Source organism: Rhinopithecus bieti, unplaced genomic scaffold (assembly GCF_001698545.2).
Source record: "Rhinopithecus bieti isolate Rb0 unplaced genomic scaffold, ASM169854v2 scaffold_2205, whole genome shotgun sequence".
In the NCBI taxonomy this organism is placed as follows: domain Eukaryota; kingdom Metazoa; phylum Chordata; class Mammalia; order Primates; family Cercopithecidae; genus Rhinopithecus; species Rhinopithecus bieti.
In genome coordinates, this window is record NW_016803673.1 from 3,012,871 (window position 1) to 3,037,420 (window position 24,550).

At 51.8% G+C, this 24,550-nt stretch overlaps 2 protein-coding genes across 14 annotated transcripts in view; one reads left to right on the plus strand and one right to left on the minus strand.

Annotated features, from left to right (window-relative positions):
* Positions 1-4,765: 4,765 nt before the first annotated feature.
* Positions 4,766-17,818, minus strand: SPACA9 (sperm acrosome associated 9). 10 transcript variants are annotated; one of them, XM_017849485.1, is made up of 6 exons: positions 17,131-17,248; positions 10,642-10,822; positions 8,383-8,481; positions 7,232-7,434; positions 6,366-6,513; positions 4,770-4,839 (listed from the first exon to the last, which is right to left on the minus strand). In XM_017849485.1, the coding sequence occupies exons 2-6, from the start codon at positions 10,783-10,785 to the stop codon at positions 4,828-4,830; spliced, it is 606 nt and encodes a 201-aa protein (XP_017704974.1). In that variant the 5' UTR covers positions 10,786-10,822; positions 17,131-17,248; the 3' UTR covers positions 4,770-4,827. The 10 variants fall into 10 exon arrangements, with proteins under 10 accessions (XP_017704996.1, XP_017704965.1, XP_017704957.1 ...); XM_017849489.1 differs by lacking the exon at positions 4,770-4,839 and adding an exon at positions 5,158-5,196 and having other exon boundaries at positions 17,131-17,249; XM_017849459.1 differs by lacking the exon at positions 4,770-4,839 and adding an exon at positions 15,685-15,877 and having other exon boundaries at positions 6,042-6,513; positions 17,131-17,253.
* The window catches only part of AK8 (adenylate kinase 8), a 165,995-nt gene continuing 158,776 nt past the window's right edge, over positions 17,332-24,550 (plus strand). For 3 of the 4 annotated variants that reach the window (XM_017849422.1, XM_017849431.1, XM_017849439.1), the window contains exons 1-2: positions 17,806-17,966; positions 21,231-21,315. In XM_017849422.1, the coding sequence (XP_017704911.1) occupies positions 17,883-17,966; positions 21,231-21,315 (169 nt within the window). In that variant the 5' untranslated portion in view covers positions 17,806-17,882. Of the gene's footprint in view, positions 17,967-21,230; positions 21,316-24,550 lie in introns of all 4 variants that reach the window. The other variant, XM_017849418.1, reaches the window with a different exon arrangement.

A 24,550-nucleotide genomic window follows, 5' to 3' on the forward strand; every position in this document is an offset into this window, starting at 1 on the left:
AAAAAAAATAAAAAAAAAAAATAAACACAAACCCAAAAAAAAAAAAATTTTTTTTTTTTTTTTTTTTTTTTTTTTTTTTTAGCATGGCAATAAATATTCTAGCATCCCTAACTAAAGGGAGGTAGACAGTTGGAGACTCTATGTCACCCTGGCTATACCAGCAGAAAACCTGTTCAGGCAGGCTTTCTGGGTGTGACTGATTCCCAGCCTGTGGCAGGGCGTGGTCCCAACTACTCGGCCTAGTACATGCTGGCAGTTGGCCCTGAATTGTCAGATGTGGAGTATTACTGACACCACATGTTTAATTCAGCTTTGTCCAAAGGAAAGCTTAAAATCCAGTACAGTCTAGTTTCCTGGTTCAGTTTTAGAAAAGGAAAACGTGAACAAATTTAGAAAGGGAAGGAAGGAAATCCCATCAGTGAATCCTGAAACTGGTTTTAAGTACTTTCCTTCTAGAGATCTGTGCCACAGAACAAGATACCAGGCATTTAAAGCTTTTTCCTTAATTGGCAAAGGAAAAGAGGCCCAGATGAAAAAGAAAAAAACATTTTAGAAATGGACAGGTTGTCAAAATAAAGGGAAGAAAGGGGGCAGCATGGACAGAGGCCTAGGCTTGAAGCTCCATGGACATGTCTGCGCAGGGCCCTCAGCTCGTCCATCCAGCCTGGGTGTCCCTTTCCTCAGCTTTATAACAAAGGTGGCTCCAAGCTCAGGTGCCTCTGAGTTCTAGGAGGCTGTGGGTTTCACGCAACCACGGTTGGGAGAATGAGACCTGGAGTCATGTTGAAGGGGCCCAGCCTAAAAATGTAGGCTTTCATGTTGCAAAGAACTCAAGTCAGTAGTTAGGTTTGGTTTGGTTTTGGAAGTGATAAACCTGCCAGGAGTCACTTGGTCATGCTGCAGTGAGTAGTTGTAAGGATGGAAAGGTGACAGTAGGACTCTTGAGAGGCAATCCAGTCCTGGGCAAAGGTATTGGTACCGTAAGCGTTAAGGGCAGAGTCTATCTTGAAACCAATTAAGCAGCTTGGTATTCATAAATATTGAGATTGGATGGCCTCCATCCAGAAATCACTATGGGTGAGCATACCTGTCTCAGCTGTTTGGCCAATGTGCATAACCTACTCGGATCCCCACCTGACACTAACCAGAGTCAGCACAGGCCCCGAGGAGCCCAAAGTCTGCTGCTGTGCAGCATGGAATTCCTTTAAAAAGGTGCACTACAGCTTTAGCGGGGAGGGGGATGGGAAGACGCAGAGCAGATGAGCTCCCGAGTCCCTGCAGGTGAATAAACACACAGATCTGCATCTGATAGAACTTTAATGGATTTTCAAAAAGCCATTGACAAGACTCTGCCATAAAGTCTATAAAAATTGTTATTATGGGATTGGAAGAAACACGTGGTCATGAATATAAAAAAACTGAAACCCAAAGGTAGGAAGGTCAAGGTCACTTCTGAGATGGAGAAGTTGTGTAAGGTATCCTTGGAGAGGAGTGTTAGGACCAGCATTACTAAGGCAGGTGGGCAGACAGTGGCCTCTCTAGGTGTGCCCACAGAGTTTTTCAGGAGCGAAAACTGCCTGACCTTTGGGACTAAGCTGCAGAACCTTCTTACTAAGCTTGATGAGTGAAGAGGCGAGAGGTGAGCTACTTTGTGAGCCAAAGCTTATGTGACGTGGTTGGGGGAAATAGTCCAAACTGTTCTGAGAAGGTGAACTGTTACAACCCAGGAACAGGTCCTGGAAGCCACTGACCATTAGAAAAATTCACCCACCATGCCGCACATTACTGGGTAAAAGCAGAGCAGCAGGGAACAAAACTCCAGACTCTTGGGCCATCCCCATTTGCAACAGCACATGTAGTTTCTGGTATATTTGTTGAGAAAGATAAAACTCTAGCAGTTGTTCGGAGAAGTATGTATACAATGGTTCTGGGGAGGAAAGGATCTGTGAGACCACAGAGGCTCAGACTCGCTGTTAAGAATAGAAAACTGGATATGTGTTTCATGTAGCCAGCAGAACCGAAGTGTGCTGTGCCAAGCCAATGTGAATTTCTACCAAATAGTAGAGCATACCACTTGAAGAAGGAACTGAAGAGCAAACAAAAGTTCTCCACAGCGAGCCTCACCTTATCTCACTGAAAGCACTGAGGTGGGAGGAGGCCTGTGCAGGCTGGAGGAGGGTTTGGGCAGCGCGAAGGCCCGGCCAGGACCTTGGTGAGATGGAGTGCCGCCCGCCTCCTGCGGATACTCTTGGAGAGTGGTCCCCCCAGGGGGCTCTGTCCCACCTGGAGAAGAAAGCTGCCTTGTGTGGAGTGACTCAAATCAGTATACCTTATCTGCTGCACCTTCACTCTCCAGGGTACATGCTTTAAAACTGACCTGCAACAGGTGTTGGAAAAATGTATCCAGTCTGAAGATGTTTGTGTATCTGTTTACATCCAGAGTTCTGTGACACATGTCCCCCAGATTGCTGCAAAGATCCCCAAGGCATTGATTGCACTCGATTAAGCTTTTGTCTGTAGGTAAAAACAAGTTTAGGTCGAGGACTGGCCCCTAGGCTGCTGCTGTGACCCTTGTCCCACGTGGCTTCTCTGTCCGGAACTCTTCCATGTGCCCAGGGGAGCATGTTCCTGTCTCTTCCATGCCGTCCTGCAGTCTGTATCTGCTCGTCTGAGGGAAGAGTAGCTGTAGCTACAAGGGAAGCCTGCCTGGAAGAGCCGAGCGCCTGTGCCCACGGCTTCTGGTCATGAAACGAGTTAATGAAGGCAGAGGAGTTTCCTCCTGGCCTCCCAGCGCCACATTACCCACCCTCTGAGATAAGTAGGCTGGTTTAACCATTGGAATGGACCTTTCAGGGGAGATCCTGAGAGTCTGAGAACCCCCAGACCAACCCCTCCCTCCCTTTCCCCACCTCTTACAGTGTTTGGACAGGAGGGTATGGTGCTGCTCTGTGTAGCAAATACTTTGGCTTATGAAAGAGGCAGCCATGCATTTTGCACTAGGAAGAATCAGTAATCACTTTTCAGAAGACTTCTATGGACCACAAATATATTACGGAGGAACAGATTTTGCTAAGACATAATCTAGTTTTATAACTCAATCATGGATGAACCATGTGTGGCAAACTTGCAGTTTAAAGGGGTCCCATCAGTGAAAAGAAACTGATTTTTTTTTAACGGACTGCTTTTAGTTAAATTGAAGAAAGTCCGCTCTTGTCAAAAGGTCTAAACTTTCCCGCCTCAATCCTAAAAGCATGTCAACAATCCACATCAGATGCCATAAAAATGAACTGCAAGATAAAATGGTACAATCTTAGTGAATGGGAATTGGATCAAAAGGGTTTGCTGTCCTTCTTAGAATGTTCTAAAACGTCAAGGCAGTTGCTTGTGTTTAACTGTGAACAAATAAAAATTTATTGTTTTGCACTACTCTGCTGTGTGGACATGGAGTGGCTTACACTGGCCTTGGCAGGCTTATAGGTCAAGCGGGGCACTAGTCCAAAGATACAAAGCCTTAGGGTCTGGTTTGGCTACCTTGGGTGACTGGAGGAGGAACCTGACAAATAATGGATGTGGGCTTTTGTCTCTAAGAAGACTCTTTTTGTTCTGGCAAATTATCTGGCGCACAGCCACCAGTCCTACCTGTATCTGCCTCAAATTCATGTTCTTCCTCAAAGAGTGGCCAAGTGGCATAGTGTGGGAGGGGGTGACTCGAATCCTGTCTCCAGAGAAACCCCCAGAGCCAGGCTGTCTGTAGGGGTGTGTTGTTCCTCCGTGCTGGCATGCTGGGTGTCTCGGAGTCCTTTTGGTGGCACTGCATTGACACTTCAGTGCTGCAGAGCTTGCCCTCCTGAGCCTTGCTGGTTGTGTTAATGTGAGTGTGCCAAGGAGACAGTGCAACACCCAACACTCCCTTCTCCATGCCCTTCAAGGGCTTTGGAAGAAGGCCAGAAACTGCCTTTACACAATTTTGACATCCACCCTGGCTTATGATCTCTTGGCCTGGACTTCCATATAAGGACCAGGGATGAGTTTCATTTGCGATGTGGCTTTCAATTGCTCGCCTCTGCCTGGCTGTGTCTGGAAATCAGCATTGCTCTGCCCGTTTTATTTTTATGTATTTGTTTGTTTATTTATTTGAGACAGAGTCTCACTCTGTCGCCGAGGCTGGAGTGCAGTGGCCCAGGCTCGACTCACTGCAACCTCTGCCTCCCAGGTTCAAGTGATTCTCCTGTCTCAGCCTCCCAAGTTGCCGGGATTACGGCGCCTGCCACCATACCCGGCTAGTTTTTTTGTATTTTTAGTAGAGACGGGTGTGCATCATGTTGGCCAGGCTGATCTCAAACTCTTGGCCTCAAGTGATTCACCTGCTTTGGCCTCCCGAAGTGCTGGGATTACAGGCGTGAGCCACGGTGCCTACCCTGCTCTGCCCATGTTAATGGTTGAAGCAACTCCTTTGAGACTAAGACTGGGAGGTGGCAGTTTTTAATTTCTCAGGAAAATTCAGGTTTTCTTATCTGATTAGATCTCTAACTAGACCTCCCACCCTTGGAGGAAGATCCGAATGCTGGCCCTCTGGAGCTTGGGCATGAGCCTCTTAGAAGCTGACTGGAGACAGGCACGCCCCCTTGCCCCTTGCCTAGGGCGGCCTCTCTCTGCTGTCTGCTGAGGCTCTGCATGTGTGGCTACTGCCCAGTGTCCTTTGATGTCTTAGGGGAGATGGAGGTTTTCTTTCAGGGATAAATCCCAGGAAACCAAGCCAGGCAGAGAGGTGGTAGAATACTTTTTTATTCTCGACTGTCTCCCCCTGAGGAAGCAACAATACAGAAGCTAAGTCGTCCCCTGTGAAGGGAAAAACCAACAGTCAGACATTACTTTGGGCAAGCTCAGAAGCCAGGGACACATTTTACAATGTTTGGGGTTCAACTATGCTGTGAAAACCAGGTCACTGCCCTTGCTCAGGAGCCATAAAATCAGAATTCTGGCTTCTGTCATGGTCTCCCTCTCCCAAGTAAAGGAGAAGGGAAGGTGGATTTATTCCCCTTTGGCTGTGGTCCAGAGAACTAAACACACTGAGTTCTGGCCGGACGAGGTGGCTCACACCTGTAATCCCAGCACTTCGAGAGGCCGAGGTGGGTGGATCAGTTGAGGTCAGGAGTTCAAGACCAGCCTGGCCAACCTGGTGAAGCCCCGTCTCTACTAAAAAAAAAATACAAAAATTAGCCAGGTGGGGTGGTGGGTGCCTGTAATTCCAGCTACTCAGGAGGCTGAGGCAGGAGAATCGCTTGAACCTGGAGGTGGAGGTTGCAGTTGCAGTGAGCCAAGATCATGCCACTGCATGCCAGACTGGGAGGCAGAGTGAGACTCCATTTCAAAAAATAACAATAAAATATAAACACACTGCGTTCCACATGCTCACCCCTACTCCATCCTGGAGGTGAGCATCCCTGGCTCGCAAACAGCATGTGCCTTGACTACAGTTGGGGCTGGTGGTGGGGCAAGGAGCGGATGGTCTCCAGCTTGGTGGCTCACTGCAAAGCTGCAGCCCGCAGCAGGGACAGGCCTGGCACTGGAGCCGGATGTGGCTCAAAGAGGACCTAGGTGACAGTTCAGTGCCCTCCTTGGACCCTCTACCACGCCAACTGTTTGGGCAACTCCTGTAAGTGGGTTTCCTCTTCATCAGCACGGAGCCTGATGCTTAGAAGCGGAAACATTAGAAGTTAAAGCAAGAGGGCCGGGCGTGGTGGCTCACGCCTGTAATCCCAGCACTTTGGGAGGCTGATCACAAGGGCGGATCACGAGGTCAGGACATCAAGACCATCCTGGCTAACACGGTGAAACCCCATCTCTACTAAAAATACAAAAAATTAGCCAGGCGTGGTGGTGGGCGCCTGTAGTCCCAGCTACTCGGGAGGCTGAGGCAGGAGAATGGCGGGAACCCGGGAGGCGGAGCTTACAGTGGGCGGAGGTCGCGCCACTGCACTCCAGCCTGGGCGACAGAGCGAAACTCTGTCTCAAAAAAAAAAAAAAAAAAAAAAGCAAGAGAGAGAGAGGAAGTCTCAGTAATATATTGGCTGATTCCCTTTGGGGTTAGTAAGTGGCAGGGGCCGTGGGTACCAATGAAAAAAAGACCAACCAGTAACATCCAAATTAAATAGCAAAGCTCTCCACCGATGTAGCTCCCTGGCTCTGAGTTACAGTTTCCCACCAGGAGGCCTCCAGGGCGGTTTTGAACATCCCCTGGGTTTGAGGCTGCCTTTGGTGAGCTGTCTACACTTGTGTTTAGTGGCCCCGGGCTGGGTGCCTATGGCCTGGGCAGGACGAGCGGCTCCCCTGGTGCTCTCCTGGCGTGCCTGGGGCTCACTCACGTGCTGCAGCACCTTGCGTGGCAACTTCTCAGAGTGGGCGATCCATTCTTTCATTAAGTCTAGCACGAGGGGGATGAGGCTGACCACGCCTCCGTAGTGGTTCCGGGCCTCGTCACAGCTGAGGTGGTTCACCACGTCATGAGGGTATCTGCAGGATGGCAGGGGCCTGGGTGAGCCCATGCTCCCAGGACTTGCCATGCTGTGGCAAGCAGCTGCCAGACCTCAGGCATAGCAGAGTCACCTGGGGAAGCTTTAGAACTGGACACACAGCATGCTCAGGCTCTCTGTCCCCAGAGATTCTGGCAGACCAGGCCTGGGGTGCCACAGGCCCCAGGTAATTCTGGTGTGAAAGACAGGAGGTGCAAACCACAGCCCCATGGTCCGTAGAAACCTGGGTTGGGGGTGAGGAACTGGCTGGCCCATCGCTCTGGCTCATCTCACCCTGGTATCTACAGAGCTTCCCCAGGCTCTGGCCCACTGTCCTGCGGGCTCCCAGGCTGTCAGGATGAGGAGCCCTCGGTGGCAGTGCTGCTGCCCCTGGGAGGCAGCTCTAGCGTCCACTTCTTTGCATGTCAGTGAGGATTTCTGTGGGCTTCCGGGGGCAACTGCTCTGGGCTCTACACCTGCTTCTCCACCTGCCTGGTGCTAACACCCGTGAGACACTTGGTGTCCTGCCATGTCTACGATGCTCGTAAAGAAAAGGTTTCGTTGAATCTGAGTCATTCCAGTAAATGAGTGGAGACTGGAATTTCCTGCCCAGGGTGGTCTAATGGGAGCCACATGATCCAGGCAACAGGAAAGAAGCAGGACAGAGGCCTCCCCACAGGCACACACGGGGCCTCAAAAGCAGCACCAGAGGGACTTACTTTGCTCTGAGGCTGCTTAAGTCATTGCTTTGGCTAACGAGGGTTTTGCATTTCTCGAGGAGGTTGTTGGTGACTGGGGTGCCAGAGTGCACGGCCTCAAAGTGCTGGCAGAGCTTACTCAGCTCTGAACAGATGTCCAGGAACATGAGCAGAATCCGCCGGTCTGTGGAGTTGTTGCAGTAGTGTTCCGTGTAGCTCTGCACCTGCAAAGGCCACCGCCACATGAGCTGGGGACATGCCAACCTGGGTCCTGGCTGGCATATGGTGCAGATGTCCAGGAGCTCCCACCCTACTCCCTCCCACCCTCCATGATTCATGGGGGAGATGCAAGTAACGCGTAAGCATTTTAAGATACAGACCACTCTATATGGTGGTATCTCTCTCTATGGATGGATAGATGGATAGATGGATGGACGGATGGATGGACGGATGGATGGATGGATGGATGGATGGATACACAGATACATGATATGAAATTAATGGATTGGCTGGGCACAGTGGCTCACACATGTAATCCCAGCACTTTGGGAGGCTGAGGTGGGCAGGGATCACTTGAGGTCAGGAGTTTGAGACCAACCTGGTCAACATGGTAAAACCCCATCTCTACTAGGAAAAAAAAAAAATTAGCCAGGCGTGGTGGCACATGCCTGTAGTCCCAGCTACTCAGGAGGCTAAGGCAGGAAAACCACTTGAACCCGGGAGGTGGAGGCTACAATGAGCCGAGATCACGCCACTGCACTCCAGCCTGGGTAACAGAGCAAGACGCCATCTCAAAAAAAAAAAAAATTAATTAAATTAAATGGATGGATGGATGGGTAGATAGATAGATGGATATAAAATCAAGTGTTCCAGCACCATACAAAATGCTTTACAGGCCTGCTCTCACTTGTCTTCATCTAAACCCTACACACTGAGTAGGTACCTTTTTAAATTCTCATCTTACAGATGAGTACCATGACATGAGCACTGGAGGTCTGGAGAGGTGAAATAACCTGCCCAGGGCACCAGTGGCTTAGTTGGATGTTGTCCCCAGCTCAGTGGCTCTGTGCCCTACCCCTCACCTGTCCCCATGCCACCTGAACCAACCACCACCTAAAGCAAAAGGGGGCTGCCCCCTGACTTAATGCCACAGTGTCTGTCATCCCACTTACAGAGTTCATTGTGAGAAATGCCAGCGTGGGCCACCCATACTGAGGAGGAAACAGCAGGGACTGGAATCCTTTGGGCTTCAGCTGTACTATGTTCACAAGCTGGAGGAAGGAGGGGCAGGCGAGTAAGTGGAGCTTATTGGGTTACCAAGTGACTGCATCCGAGGTTGGGCCAGAGCGGGAGGTCTGATCTTGTGCTAGGGAGGAATTGGCTGTGGTTCAGGCCAGGTTAACAGACCCATTTCACGGTCAGATGGTTCTACTCTCCACAATCTGATGACAGATGCAGGTATCACCTCCTCCAGCACCCACAAAGGTCTACATCTAAATCAGGGTTTTCTTGCTGTAACCATTTGCCTTTTTGTTGCTAAGGGATGTTTCCCCAAACAATCTGAAGTGCTTCCTTCTCCAGGATTGCCAGCACACAGCAGCTTTGTAAGGGGGAGAGGGTTGACACACATATCCGCAAGGGCACCTGTGGGGGTTGAGGACGAGGAACCTGCCCCAAGGTGTAACTACAACAGAGCATTGGTGGGAGGACTGGGGGGCGGGGCACGGTGTGCAGGGAACCTTTGGACACTTTTGGTTTAGGGAGGGCAGGGGAGGGGTAAGAGGCAACTCAGAACACAAGGCCACTATTTACCAAGAGCCTTCAGTTGACCTAAGGCAAGAAGGCCACTCCCTTATGCATTGATATAGATTCTGGGAAGGGACACTTGTTGACTTTTGAAGCTTCTGGAGGATGGACGAAAAAGGATGTAGGCAGCTTCTTTCCTTTCTTCCCCTGAAGTCCAGGTTTACAGAAGAGGAAGTTTATTTTCTAGTAGCTCAGGGGCTGCATGCATGGGCAAATATGGCTAAATTGGCTAAATGTCACAAGTCGGTGAATCTGGGTGAGGGTTATATGGGTCCTGCTTTTCTGTACATTTAACTTTTTTTTGAGAGAGAGAGAGAGGGTCTTGCTGTGTTGCCCAGGCTGGAGTGCAGTGGTGCAATCTCGGCTCACTGCAGCCTCTGCCTCCAGGGTTCCTGTGATTCTCATGCCTCAGCCTCACGAGTCACTGGGACTACAGGTGTGTGCCACCACACCTGGCTAATTTTTGGATTTTTAGTAAAGATGGGGTTTCACCATGTTGGCTAGGATGGTCTCAAACTCCTGGCCTCAGGTGATCTACCCACCTCGGCCTCCCAAAGTGCTGGGATTACCAGCATGAGCCGCTGCATCTGCCCTCTACATTTAACATTTTTTTGAGTTAAAAAATCAAGGAAACATTTTACCAAAATTAGAAAAAAAGTGTTTTTTTTTTTCATTTTTTTTGTTTTTGTTTTGTTTTGTTTTTTGAGACAGAGTCTTGCTCTGTGGCCCAGGTTGGAGTGCAATGGTGCAATCTCAGCTCACTGCAACCTCCGCCTCCCAGATTCAAGCAATTCTCCTGCCTCAGCCCCTGATGAGTAGCTGGGATTACAGGTGCCTGCCACCACGCCCGGCTAATTTTTGTATTTTTAGTAGAGACAGGGTTTCACCATGTTGGTCAGGCTGGTCTCAAACTCCTGTCCTCGTGATCCACCTGCCTCGGCCTCTCAAAGTGCTGGGATTACAGGCATAAGCCACTGTGCCTGGGCAGAAAAAAAGTTTTTAAAGGATGCTACTGTTCCTCCCGAGCCTGTTTCTCCTCTGCAGTTCTGAGCCCTGCGCCTGTTCCCACCCATCTTGGGGCAGTTACCCTTCCACAAGCTGACTCCCTCCAAGCTGCGAAGGGCCGCCCTGTGTGTGTTCCTAACTGCACTGCAGCTCCAGCCCCTAACTTCCTGGAAGGCTCATTTGGTCTTGAGGCCTCCAAGTCCTGCAGAGCAAACCTGGACAGCAGCTAACCCTGGAGGAGATGCAGGTTAAATAAAAACATCTGCGAAAGCACCTGGCAGTGTGCTTGACATCCCACAGTTCCTCAACTCCCAGTGGAATCTGATGGGAGGGACAGGATCCCTCTGGTCACCAATAAATCCCCAGTTTTCTATGGGTGACCACCGAACCTGCGTCACAGATGAGGACACTGAGGCACAGAAAGATGAAGTCACTGGCCCGAGGTCACCACAATGGCACATGGTAGAGCTAGGACTTAAGCCCCAGCTGGCTGAGTCTTAAGCCTGCCTCTTTAACTGCTGTGTTATTCACTTACATATTTGGGCCCCAGTGGTTTCATCTTTCATGAGAGGGGGCTGGGCTTGTTGCCCCTCGGCCGGGGTCGGGGTCGGGAGCCCCACCTGTCCGATGCTGGAGATGGGCCGGATCTTGTCGTGGGCGTTCTCCCTGCAGTGCTCCAGAGCAGCGGTGAAGGTGAGCTGCTGCTGCTGGAAGAGCTTGTACTTCTGCTCGATGCTGCGAAGTGATTCTTTCACCTCATTCATTGTCTTCCTCTGTGGTCATTTACGGGAGAGGAGGAATCTATGGGGAGAAAGAAAGAGGATAGTGATGAGGTCCCGGGACCCAAAGCTTGGATCCAGCTCTGGAGGGAAGGACTGTCAGGTGAGAGGGATACCCACGGCCCCTCTCACTGGAGCACCTGTGAGCGCCTCCCCACAGAAGAAAGCGCGGCCCTGGGAGGCTGCACACTTGTCCAGACCCCCCAGGCTGTCCATGACACAGCTGAGCCTGACCTCGAAATTTACCCTCCATGAACACATTCTTTGCCATGAAATGTGACTTCTTCCCTCAGCTGTGGACAGAGTTTCTCTGGTTCTGTTTCTCCAGATGTGGGTAACTACATGCACACACATGCATGTGCACACACACAAGCACATGCATATACACACACACCCTCCAATCCCTCACTGTGGTATCAGCAAAACCTGGAATCAAGGGATATACCACAGGATATAAAACCAGGAGATTATCAGTTTGGATCAAATTATTTTAAAGCATCTGCCGCTCTGCAATAGGTGGGAAAGTCTGGGAATTCCTTCCCATGAATTAAGCGGGGAGAAGAATCAATACTAGACTGTCTAGTTTGAGAAGATGTGAGTCTGCCTGCTCTGGGCTGGGGGCAGGAGCCTTGGTCTCAGGTTTGCGCATTCTCAGGACAGGGCTGGTGGCTAGTGGACTGCTCTCTGACCCTGTTAATTGCTGGAATACCATGATCAGTAACATGGAGGCTGTGAGGAGGGCTCTCTCTTGGCACCTCACAGACTGTCCCTGCTGTGATTTGGGTGGTCCACAGAGCATCTACAGTCCTCCTGTGGGCAGAAGAGTCTATGGGTGTGTGCTCCACAACATCACAATTTTGCTGAGTGCATGCAAAATGCTCCAGACCACAGATTTCTATCACATTAGAGCGGGAAGGGACTCAGAAAACCAACTCCCTTGAGCTGCTACAGGGAAAGTGAGGCTCAGAGGGAAAGGTTTTGCCCAGGGTGTCACAGCAAATTTGTGCCCAAGACACCCTGGATCCTAGGCTTCCTTACGTCTAACCAGCATCGTCAGTGCTGCCACGCTCGGCTGCCCCTCCATTGCCTCCAGAACAAAGTCCGGGCTCGAATGTGTCACCACATGAGCAGGGGTCAGAGAAGGCAGGGGTCAGGTCAGGTCTAGTCCAAGGGAGATGTTGGAGATGGAAGGGGCCAGAACATTTAGCACGGACTGGGGCAGGGAAGGCACATTCCACGCTTCCAAGCAGGTCCCAGGTGGATAGACGAGGCTGGGAAATATTTCTTTCTGCTGTGTCCAGAGCAGGGCTGGAGCTGGGGGTCCAGCTTGAACCCAGGAGGTCAAGGCTGCAGTGAGCCATGATTGCAGTACTGCACTCCAGCCTGGGGGACATAGTGGGACCCTGTCTCAAAAAACAAAACAAAACAACAACAACGAAAAACAGAGGCGGGGTAGGGGGAGTATTCCCAGTTGATGCAAGAGGAGATGACATTAGAGGAATGAAAGGAAACACAGGAACAGACCAGGAGATGGCCTCTGCGAGATGATGGGTGTGGTAAATCAGGGAACTTGGAGGAGGCTGGGGAAGAGGCCCTTTAGCAAGATGGAGCCCAGCCACGGAGCCTCTATCCCTGGAGCCAAAAGCCAGCAAGGCTGCCTTAGAGGAGCCACCTTAAGAGCCACTGAGTGGGTCTCCTGGAAAGACAAGAGTATGCTTCTGCAGCAGAGCCACAGGGCTGTGACTATCAACAGACACAGGGGCAGTTGTAGCTCCCCTGGGGTGGGCTGGGGCCAGGGCCAGGGTAGGCAGGGCAGGGGCCTCTTTCCAGCTCAACCTCCTATGGAAAGGAGAGCTGAGGGTGGGGAATGAGGTGGGGGTTTATGACGCCTGCCATGGTTTACTGACACCTGCCATATCCTCGGCTGGTCCCCACCACATGGAGCAGACACGCTGACTTACTTACGCACAGTGGTTTTCTGTTGCGCCTCCCATGGTGTCCGGCTCACCCAGGCCCAAATAGGGCGAGATGAGGAAGGCACTTGCCTCCGTGCAAACCTTAAGGAGGTGCCAAAAAACTCAGCAAGCAAGATAAAAATAGGCCAGTCATAGTGGCTCACACCTGTAATCCCAGCACTTTGGGAGGCTGAGGCAGGAGGATCGCCTGAACCCAGGAGGTCAAGGCTGCAGTGAGCCATGATCGCAGTACTACACTCCAACCTGGGTGACACAGTGAGACCCTGTCTCCAAAAGAAAAAAAAGAAAAGCATCTTGAGTAGCTGGGATTACAGGTGTGTGCCACTACACCTGGCTATTTTTTGTATTTTTAGTAGAGATGGAATTTCACCATGTCAGCTAGGCTGGTCTTGAACTCCTGGCCTCAAGTGAACCACCTTTCTCAGCCTCCGAAAGTGCTGGGATGACAGGCATGAGCCACTGTACCCAGCCCCAAAAACGTTTTTTAAAGAAGGGGTCTTGCTCTTTCACGCAGGCTGGAGTGTGGTGGTGTGATCATGACTCACTGCAACCTTGACCTCCTGGGCTCCAGTGGTCCTTCCGCCTCAGCCTCTTGAGTAGCTGGGACCTCAGGTACGTGCCACCATGCCTGACTACTTGTTTTCTTTTTTTTTTTTTGTAGAGATGGGGTCTCCCTATGTTGCTCAGGCTGGTCTTGAACTCCTGGGCTCCAGCAATCCTCCCACCTCAGCCTCCCAATGTGCTGGGATTAGGAGCATGAGTTGGCAGCGTCAGAATTTGTAAAGAAAAGATTGCTGCACCTTGCCATATTGAAACCTGAGGCAAAAGGAGAAATCAGTAATACTGAGCCTACCTTTACTTAAATTTTTGACATGTTACTCTAAATGGATTTTAGGCATTATTTTTGATTTTTTAAAAATATTGCATTAAAGGCCGGGCGTGGTGGCTCAAGCCTGTAATCCCAGCACTTTGGGAGGCTGAGACGGGCGGATCACGAGGTCAGGAGATCGAGACCATCCTGGCTAACACGGTGAAACCCTGTCTCTACTAAAAAAATACAAAAAACTAGCCGGGCGAGGTGGCGGGCACCTGTAGTCCCAGCTACTTGGGAGGCTGAGGCAGGAGAATGGCGTAAACCCGGGAGGTGGAGCTTGCAGTGAGCTGAGATCCGGCCACTGCACTCCAGCCTGGGTGACAGAGTGAGACTCCGTCTCAACAACAACAAAAAAAATTGCATTAAAACGTGAAAAATGTCCACCTCAATGATTGAACTATTGGCATTCCCTTAAGTTTTGTGCTGAGAGTGCATCCCTTGCCTTGCCCTAATCTTGGCCCAGGGCTTACAAATGACTCAAAAGGTGAAGCTCCAGGAGAGTTAGAGAGAGCACATAGGTGGAGCTCCAGGGAGAAGGGGCGTGTGCCCTTTTGGCCTGGCTTTTCCCCCATCATGGTGAGAGCTGTGGTTGGTAGAGGTTGAGAGGAACTGACTCTGTTCTTGATCCTAGCAACTTGTGACATGCACACCAGGAATGTCACGAGAGGAGCTGGAGCCCTGGAATCACAGAGGCCTGGATTCAAATCCTGGTTCCACCCCTTCTTGCTGACCTTGGGCAAGCTGCCCATCTTCCCTAAGCCTCAGTGTGCAGCAGCCTCCCAGCCTGGGGTGAGCTGACATGAGACCAGAGGTGCACGGCGTGGACCATGGCACCCGGAATGTGGTGGTGCTATCATCAGAATCATCAACGCGACTGTGGCTGAAGCGTGTGTGTGTGCAATGGCAGGGGACACCATCACAGGCATGGTGTGTACCTCAAAAGCAGCAGGAACTGCTAAGGGCTTGACCTCCCGGAGGAAGGGATGTTTGAACCCCGACTTGAGAAGAAGGAGGCTGTGGAGAGGTGAGACAGGTGTGCAGTGGGGGTGGGACCCTGGGCTAGAGGTTGGTGTGTGGGGACGTGGGACTGTGCAGAAGAGGACAGTGGACAGGGTCAGGCTGAGGGACCCCAGTGTCAGCTGAAGCATTTGAAAGAACAGCAGAAGGCTTCTAAGCCAAGAGGGTGAAAAGCACTTCATGCATTCATTCACTTGTGCGTTCCTACTGTGTGCCAGGCACTATTCAGGTGCTGAGGTGTCCAACAAGACTCCCTGCCCTGGAGGAGCTGGTCTTTCACAGGGGAAGGCAGACCATGCGGAAGAGTGAAAGGAACAGCATTTTAGGTAAGGAGGAAATAAAGCAGGGAAGCAGGTGGGAACCTGGAGAACGAAGGGCCACTGTCTGCTGGAGGGGCATTTGCAGGAGGAGGGTGGGTACGGTGCCCGGACAGCTGGGGCTGTGCTCCAGCCCTCAAGGAGATCCTGGCCTGAAGAAGGGTGGCTCACTCCAGTCCTCCTAAGAACAGCGCGGGTCACGGGATGGGGCTCTAGGACATGTTAGCTCAAGTCCTCACCACGGCCTTAGAGCCAGGTACCATGGTTATCCTCACAGGATAGATTAGGAAGCTGAGGCCAGGTAAGGAATGGGCAAGTCAGGACTTCTTGCTCAGCTCTGCCTGGCTTTATAAAGTCTGGGCTCTTAACTTGGATCCCTCCCTTCTTTCTCCCTTCCTCCTTCCTCCTCCCCTTCTCCTTGGTAGTACTTAGAGACAAACACACCAGACATCAGACTGACTGTGGAGGTGAGGATAGGGAATGCGAAGGGCCTGAAGAGCTGCCTGACCTCTCTAGGGTTCAGCCACTGACTAGAGCCCTAGCCCTAGGCCTCACTTCCATGACCACTAGACTTTCCCTTTTCCTTGACCCAAAGCAAGGAGGACTAAACATTCAGGGGGCTGCCCTTTGTGTGCCCAGCTCCCTGTCACCCTCTCGGGGCTTCCTGGGGTTGTCAAGTTCTCCAGGGATACAGCACTACCTTGGCTGGTGGCCCCAAGAGCCGCTGAGAGCAAAACTGACTCTGTTCTTGATCCTAGCAACTTGTGACATGCACGCCAGGAATGTCATGAGAGGAGCTGTAATAAGCTATCCGAAGTGATCGTCCCTTGAACGAGAGCCACTGCAGCCAAATTAGTGCGGATGAAAGGCACAGGGTATGGGCACTTCTCGATCTGGGGGAGGAGGGAGGAAAAAAATGATTACCCATAGGTTTTAGGCTTTAATTGATTTGTATTTTTCCAGGCTGCTAAAGAAGATTAAATCATGGTAGGAAAAGCGCCTAGGGCTTAAAATAAATGAGGAGAAAGGCGAGTCATTTCAGAAATGTCCAGGAAGCAAACCAAACCTCTCCAGTGCAAATGGCAGGCATGGCTGTTGTGTTCTTTGTTTAGGGGGAGGCAGTTTCCTTTTCTTCCCCAGCTATCTTTACAGTCGGGTTTGACAAGCCTACCAAGGTGTGCGCACTTTGAGGAGGCGGTTTGGAGGTGAAGAGGCAACAGTGCTGGCTTTTACATTGGGAGGACATGTCTCTGGGCTGCTGGCTGCTAGAAAAGGGCTTTAGCTGGAGCCTGGATGTGGAGTTCATGCCCTGGCTCTGCCCGATTTAATCAGTGGCCCTAACCAAGATTTCTCCCTTTTCTGTGCCTCAATTTATCCATCTGTCACATGAGAGAGTTTGGATTAGCCTCTTCTTCAAGAGGCCTTCTGGTTCTAAGGCGGTATGATCAACAACTGATGAGGAAAGAAGCCCAGAAAGGGGAAGTGACTCGCCCAAAGTTACCCAGCCAACCACTCCTCATTGTTCTAATCCTCCAATTTCTCATCCGTAAAATGGGAATGAAGGTGCCTATTTCACAGGGTTGTTGGAACGATTAAATGAGATACTACTACTAATAGTAGCCCCATATATTGTGTGCTTACTGCATGCCAGTTACTCTCCAATACATTGGCTCCTGAAATCCTTCAGCAGTTCCTGCTTCACAGGCGAGGAAAGTGAGGCACGGAGCCAGTAAAGAGTTTGCCAAGCTCGCACAGCAAGAAGTGGAGCCAAGACTTGAATCTGGGGCTGTCTGCACTGACTGTGCCATTTTCCCTCCCCATAAGGTACAGAGACAACAGAGTTTTGCCGGGAGCACAAAGTTAAGAGTTCAACAAACTCTTACAGTTCCTACTATTCATGGCAGCTCCCTATTCAGTGTTGCGACTAATAAAATATCAAGCTGCCCTGTACCACTGGGAATTCACACGACTCGAAAAGCTCCGTCTCCAGCGCAAACCTTCCCCTCGCCACCCACCCAGACAGCTATGCAGGCCCCTCCATCCTCCAGACCCCTCCATCTCTCCATCCTCCACCCCAGCTTCCAGTTTCTGACCCAGAGGCCGGGATGGGGTCCGAATGGGCCCACCCACAGTCATCGCTGTTTACCCTTGCTTGTCCTAGAGCGCTCTTCGCTCCACGGAGCACCCAGAAGCTGAAGTCACTCCGTGAGTGTCGGTGCCCCGGAGGGTAGGGGAGGCCCGTCCCAGGACTTGGGAGGCGAGGGTGGGTGGGGAGGTCGGGCGAGAAGGGGCGGGGCCGCTGGCCTGATTGTTACCGCCGGTGCCATAGCAATCAGGTCACGTGGCGGCTGGGCCAGAGCCGGGGAGCCGGAGGTGGGGTCTACCCGGGCTCGACGCTAGGAGCTGGGCTGAGGATTTCCACCCGATCCTCGAACCTCCGGCCTATCCCATAGACGCCCCTCCCTCTTCAAACACCCTCCCCCACATTTATTCCCGCATCTCTATTTTAAAGATGGGGAAACTGAGGCACAGGTAGCGGGGCCGGGGAGCACTGACAGAACCAGAAGCAGGGTCCGCTTCGGAGGGCCGACCTGCCCCTTCTGGGTTTCGTCGAGGGTCTCAGATACGAGGAGGCCCAGCTGGAAGCCACCTGAGGGTTTCCCCCGCTAAGATGCGCAAATGGGGAAAGCGAGGCCGGGGTTTGGGAAAGAACTTGCCCGAGCCGCAAAGCGCGTCAGCCGATGAGGTCGGGGCGGGGGCGACCCGCGCGACCGAGGCTCCGGGATCTGGGCCCGGCGCGGAGCCTGCAGGGCGGGGCTGCGGCGCGTGCTGATGACGCAGACGGCGCGGCGGCCCTAGCGACGCGGTTACTAGGGAGTGGCGCGCCGCGACCGCTACATGGACTCGACCACCGCCCCGCACCGTATCCCCCCCGAGATGCCCCAGTACGGGGAGGAGAACCACATCTTCGAGTTGATGCAGGTGACCGGACACCCCTGCCTGTCGCGACGCTGGCGGCAGCTCCGGAGCCTCCACTGCGACGTCGGTTGCGCGGCCGGGACCCGTAGCTGGGGCCGAGTCGTGCGCCCACTAAGCGGCCCAACTCGGGGTGTCCGATTCGTGTGTCGCCGTGACCCCGAGGGGGCCTTCGAGCTGGGGACGCCCCTGGCCCTACCAGGGTTTGCCTCAGGCGGACCCAGGGGGAGGAAGGGGGCCACTTGAGCCGAGATTTGGTCCTGGCTGTGCCGCCAGCGGGCCTTATGGTCTGGAACCAGTCTTTTCCTTGTCTCGGCTTCCCCACCTGTGAAATGCCTGGTTGGAAGAGGTGGTCTCCCAGGGGCTCTCCTGGCGCTGACAGTTCCCATCTGTCGAATTTGTGGGGAGCCTCTCGGCCCAGGTTTCTGAGGTGGGCATTGTCCGAGTTCAAGCTGGCATCTCCATCCTCGGAGAGGGCTGCCTCCGGGACAGCAGCGTCTCCCACTCTGGTCCCTGCCCCTCAGGGCCTGACGTCCCCTGCAGCTCCGAAGCTCTCATCCTGGCTCCAGGCCTGACTGGGCCCCTAGCTCACCGTGTGACTTTGGCCTCCGCCAGGGCCCCAATTTTCCCTTATGCACTTGGTGGAGGTCAAGGCTTTCAGGAGCTGGAGGGGATGAACTCTCAGCCACTCAAAGGTTCTGCGAGGCAAAGGGAAGCTGGAGCTCAGTTTTCAGAATATTTGTCTACTCACCAGGGTACACCCCATTCCCAGGGGCATGGCATGGAGGGCATAGTGGTGTCTGTGGTCATTTGAGACTCTGCCCTACACACTAGATAGCTGAGCCCAAAGAAACCCGTGTCTGTACCTCCATCAAACACATTCCCCTTGGAAAGTGTTAACTGATAGAGGGAGAGCAAGAGATTCCTAAAACTGCTTGAGTGGCCAATCACAAATAAAATAGCTAGCTGGGTTAGAAGTCAGCAGGTCAGGGCAGGATGGGGGAGCATCTGGAGTCCTGCTGTCTGCTCTAGAGAACCTGGTGTGTTTTCCATAGTGATTGTTGGAGGAGTTGCCCAGGAAAGCTTTTCCTGATTTTGAAACAGGGTCTTGCACTGTTGCCCAGGCTGGAGTGCAGTGATACAGTCATGGCTTACTGCAGCCTTGAACTAGGCTCAAGCAATTCTTCTGCTTCAGCCCCTCCAGAGTGACTGAAACTACAGGTGCAGGCCACCATACCTGCTTAATCTTTTTTTTTAATTTTAGTAGAGACGAGGTCTTGCTATGTTGCCCGGACTGGTCTTGAACTCCTGGGCTCAAACAGTCCTTCTGCCTCCGCCTCCCAACAAGAAAGCTTTCAGTCCAGTATTTCCAGTCCTTAGTCATCTGTGTATTCCCTCCATGGTTTTGACCATTTCCATTTTTTATACTTTTTTTTTTTTTTTTTTTTTTTGAAACGTTGAGTCTCGCTCTGTGGCCAGGCTGGAGTGCAGTGGCCGGATCTCAGCTCACTGCCAAGCTCCGCCTCCCGGGTTGACCGCCATTCTCCTGCTCAGCCTCCCGAGTAGCTGGGACTAAGGCGCCCGCCACCTCGCCCGGCTAGTTTTTTTGTATTTTTTAGTAAGAGACGGGGTTTCACCAATGTTAGCCAGGATGGTCTCGATCTCCTGACCTCGTGATCCGCCCCGTCTCGGCCTCCAAAGTGCTGGGATTACAGGCTTGAGCCACCGCGCCCGGCCTTTTATACTTTTGATTTTAAAATAATTTTAGATTCACAGGAAGTTAAAAAATAGTATGGATTTCTGGTCTCCCCTCCCCCATTGCCCCAGTGATAATATCTAACATAACTGTAGCACATTGTCGAAACCAGGAAACTGGCATTGATACAAGAGGGTTACCTGAACTGTAGGCCTTATTTGGATTTCCTCCATTTTTACCTGCACTGATGTTTTTGTTGTACATACAGTTCTGTGCAGTTATATCACATGGACAGATCTGCATAACCACTACTGCACCTCCATTTAAACTAATCACTTGTTTTAATCAACTCACCTTCAAAGAAATTAAATAGCCGCTTTTGCCTCATCCTAAGTGATATCCTTGAAATTATTGATTTGATGTACTTATTTTTCCAATACGTTAAATACACGATGATTTAAACATGAAATGTAAAATATTTATGTGTGAACCATCAAAAATCATCTCATTCCATCCCACCAGTGATATACAAACATGAGTTCTCTCCAGCTGTGCTACTGAACAGGCGGAGAAGCTGAGGCCCAGAGAAGGGAAGGGACTTGCTGGTGAGATACAGTGGGGCTGGAACCAAGACTTCTCACGGCTCGGTGCTCTTTTTCCTGCCCCACACTCCCTTCACTCCAAGAGGACTACACCCCTTCCCTCCTTGTCCCTGGGACTGAAGGATGCCCCTTATTGCAGCAGCACAGCTGGTATGAGCTCTTCCTCATTTCTGTGCCTAGGATTCTGCAACCCCAGAATCTGCTTTCCCTTGATATGCTTGCCTGATTGGATGAAATGGCCAGAATATCCTAGGACTATTTAGAAATCTGGCCGGTAATATTCTGTTCCATTCTGGAGAGACACATGTAGTGGCAATGGTCATGTTCCCCAGCAAACATCTGCGCCGGCCATCTGCTATGACTGCCAGGCATTGGGGTGCCAAGGGCTCTAGGCAGACAAGGAGGCCCAAAGAACCCATGGCCTGCCGGGAGGATGGTGGCCTGGTGAGTAGGAACAGGGTGAGGCATGGAAAAGGGCAATGCCCACAGGCAGGTGCAGGAGTATCTAATGTGTTTGCCTAGTGCACATACTCAAGAAGGTATGTTCCCATTGAGATCTGAGACTGAGCAGAGGTTAGCCAGGATGAGGATGAGGAAGAAGCTTCCTAGCTAAGGGGACAGCATCCGCTAAGGCTCTGAGGGGAACGGTGATGCTTGAGAACTTCGAGAAGGCTCGTCTGCGAAGCCCAAAGAACCCCAGGGGAGAGAGCCCTGGACTGCCTGCTCTGAATCAGGGGCAGGGCTCCCCACTTCTGCCTCCCCCAGGTGCCTCTGCAGCAGCACCACGTGGCCCCCCTCATGCCTCTGCTCATGAGGACCCAAGCAGATGCCAGCTGGGGCACAGGCTGGGTCCCAGGTTGAAGTCATGTTTGGTGGGGTGCAGTGGAGAGAGCAGGCCCCGTAGCTGGTATCCATGGTGACCAGGTGCCCCTGCAGGTATTAACCACCTGGGTGTCTGCTCTGCACCTACAGAACATGCTGGAGCAACTCCTGATCCATCAGCCTGAGGACCCCATCCCCTTCATGATCCAGCACTTGCATAAAGACAACGACAATGGTGAGCACTGGCTGGGGCTCTTCCCCTCCCCATCTTCCCCTCGCCTCCTCCTCCCCCTTCTTCCCTGACTCCTCTGTCTCCTCCTTCTTCTCCTCATCCTCTCCAGGGATCCTGCCCCACCCCAAGAATAGCTGAGCACCATTCTGTCCTACCTGTGTCTGAAGGGAGGTCAGAAGGGAGGGGTTTCGACAACTTGATTTGGTGGTTCATTGAAAAATGCCTTAATTTCTTTTGGAGCACAACTTATAAAAATTCTCTTGCCAAGTTACTAAAATGAAAACCCCAGAATGACCCATGAAATCAATTATTACTGCTTTTGCCAGCCCTAACTGCTGTCGCCTGTTGCGTTTCCGCTCTCTGATCACTCCACTTGTCAGGTGTAAGTTTGGTCTCTGGTCTACCTAGACAGGCAAGCCCTTGGGCTTTTCTGACGGTCTCATTATCAGAGCCTGTTAACGCGTTTCCGAGCTCCCCAAACCTTTGCGGTTGGCCGGTGCAGGTCAGCCGACCCAAGGCCAGAGCGCAGGAGCGGGGAGGAGGGAGGCGCTCACACAAGGAAGGCCCCTCACTCTACTCCATGGTCCCTTTGCCAAGTGGAGGGTCAGTCCTGTCCTGTGTGGGCTGTTGGGTAGGACTGATGTCTTGGAGCTTTTATGTTTCTTTCATTGGGGAATTAGCTGCTTTGAAGGAGCTACCAGCGCACCGGTGACATTAGCACTTGGTACAGCTGAGGACAGAGGCCAGAGATGCCCTGTGTGGAGGTTCAGAAGGCCCAAGGTGAGAAAGGACACTAGGTAGTTAAAAGAAAAAAAAAAAAAAGGGTGAGAGAGGAGGTTCCAGGCCTTTTCCTCGTGCCCTGCATGCAGGTCCTGGCACATCCAGGTCTGGCTGCAGAGCAGCAGAGGAAGGGAGTCTTGGCTCCCGATGCCATTGCATGGACCTAGGCGGGCAGGTTCAAAGAGAGACCCCACAAAGGGCCAACAAAGAGGCCCTTTTCTGAGCCTCTGGTTAGGTGCAAATGGCTGATTCACTGGACATTCCCTTGTTCAGCGGATGTTGACTGAGAGTCCTGTATGCCCAGACGCGGGTGGTGCGGTGCTGGGGTGGCCTCGGGACCCCCTTCCCCATGTCCGATTTGCCTTCTCCCCAACCCCACCTTCCTGGTGCAGTTTACTCTGCCCTGCAGCGACTCTTAGAGACCTTCTTTCTCTGGTTGGCTGTTTATTACATGGTACAGGTGGGAGGTTCTGTCTCTCCAGATTCACCTGCTCTTAGGGTGGGTGTTAAGCCTACCCTGCCCTCCTGAGTGGCCCTTACTGCTGCAGACCTAGGCTCACCCCCAGGCCTCACTGACTCCGTCTGCCAGAGGAAGAAGTTCCTGCATTCTCCCCCGCCCCCACCCTGAGGCCGAGTGGGTGCTGGGAGCTGGGTGTTGCTAAGCTCTGTTGTTCCAGGGCTGCAGACAGCAACTCTGCCCCCACGCAGCTATCTCACACCACCACCAGAGGAAGAACGGACAGCAAAGGGAAAGCAAAGCAAAAGGAAACACAAAGTAAAGGTGAAGTAAGAGCCAAGTAAAAGCTAAAGTAAAAGTAAAGCAAAAACAAAGTCAGACTAAAAGTCAACCAAGAGCGAGTGGAGAGTGCGGTGCAGCACAATCCTCTGTCTTGCCACCCCCCACCTCCCTCCCTGCTGTCAGGTACCCTGCAGCTCACCCATCTTAAAATGTAGAGACGTGAGAGATTGTGGCTGTCTTTGGCCTTACTTTCCTCATTTGTGAAATGGACATGTTTGGTTAAACCAGATGGAAGCCGTGAAACTCTGGTCTGGTCAGTGGTAGCTGAAGGAATGGGAAATCCCTGATGCACCATGGGTAGCGGCTTCCAGGGGTATGACGTCGAGTTTCGAGTAGTAAAAGCTTGATAGATTTTCTAAATTAAACATTGTGCTTACCAGCCTGGCACCCCATCTCTACTAAAATACAAAATTGGCTGGGTGCGGTGGCTCATGCCTGTGTAATCCCAGCACTTTGGGAGGCCGAGGCGGGCAGATCACGAGGTCAGGAGATCGAGACCATCCTGGCTGACACGGCAAAACCCCATCTCTACTAAAAATACAAAAAATCAGCCAGGTGTGGTGGCGGGTGCCTGTAGTCCCAGCTACTGGGGAGGCTGAGGCAGGAGAATGGTGTGAACCCGGGAGGTAGAGCTTGCAGTGAGCCAAGATTGCGCCACTGCACTCCAGCCTGGGCAACAGAGCGAGACTCCGTCTCAAAACAAAACAAAATACAAAATTAACCGGGCGTGGTGGCACATGCCTGTAATCCCAGCTACTCAGGAGGCTGAGGCAGGAGAATTGCTTGAACCCAGGGGGTGGAGGTTGCAGTGAGCCAAAATCGCACCACCGCACTCCAGCCTGGGCAACAGAGTGAGACCCTATCTGAAAAAAAAAAACAAAAAGTGCTTGAAAGCTGGGAGTGGTAGTGCACCTGTAGCTCCAGCTACTTGGGAGGCTGAGACAGGAGGATCGCTTGAGGCCAGGAGTTCAAGACCACAGTGCCACAACTGCATCTTGAATACCCACTGCATTCCAACTTGGGCAATATAGTAAGACTCTGTCTAAAAAAAAGTGCTTGATAATAGTGTAACCACTTGAACTCTCATAAATTAGGTTGCACTGACGTTTTCTGCTGTTAGTTTGAAAATCCTGCTTGAGGCATGCCCTATGTTCTTCTCTTTTTTTCTTTCCTCCCTCTTATTTTTCCTTTTAGAAACAGGGTCTCACTCTGTTGCTTACGCTGGAGTACAGTGGGGTGATTACAGCCCACTATAGCCTTGACCTCCTGGGCTCAAGTGATCCTCCTGCCTCAGCCTCCTGAGTAGCTGGGACTACAGGTACATGCTATTGCACCTGGCTAATTTTTAAAATTTTTTTGTAGAGACAGGGTTTCACTATGTTGCCCAGGCTGGTCCCTGCTCCTAGGCTCAAGCGATCCTCTTGCCTTGGCCTCCCAAAGCACTGAGATTACAGGCATGGGCCGCTATGCCCGGCCCTGTGTGTTCTTAAACCGCTACTTCAAGGCTTACCTTGAAACTCAAGAGCCTTGAATTTCAAGAAATTTGAGGCAGATTCAATAATCTCTTTATGTTTTGATCTTACTCCTCTGTGTGCAGCTTTAATTTTCAATGTCAAACTGTCCACTTCATCAGAATTTTAAAGTTTAAACATCATCTTT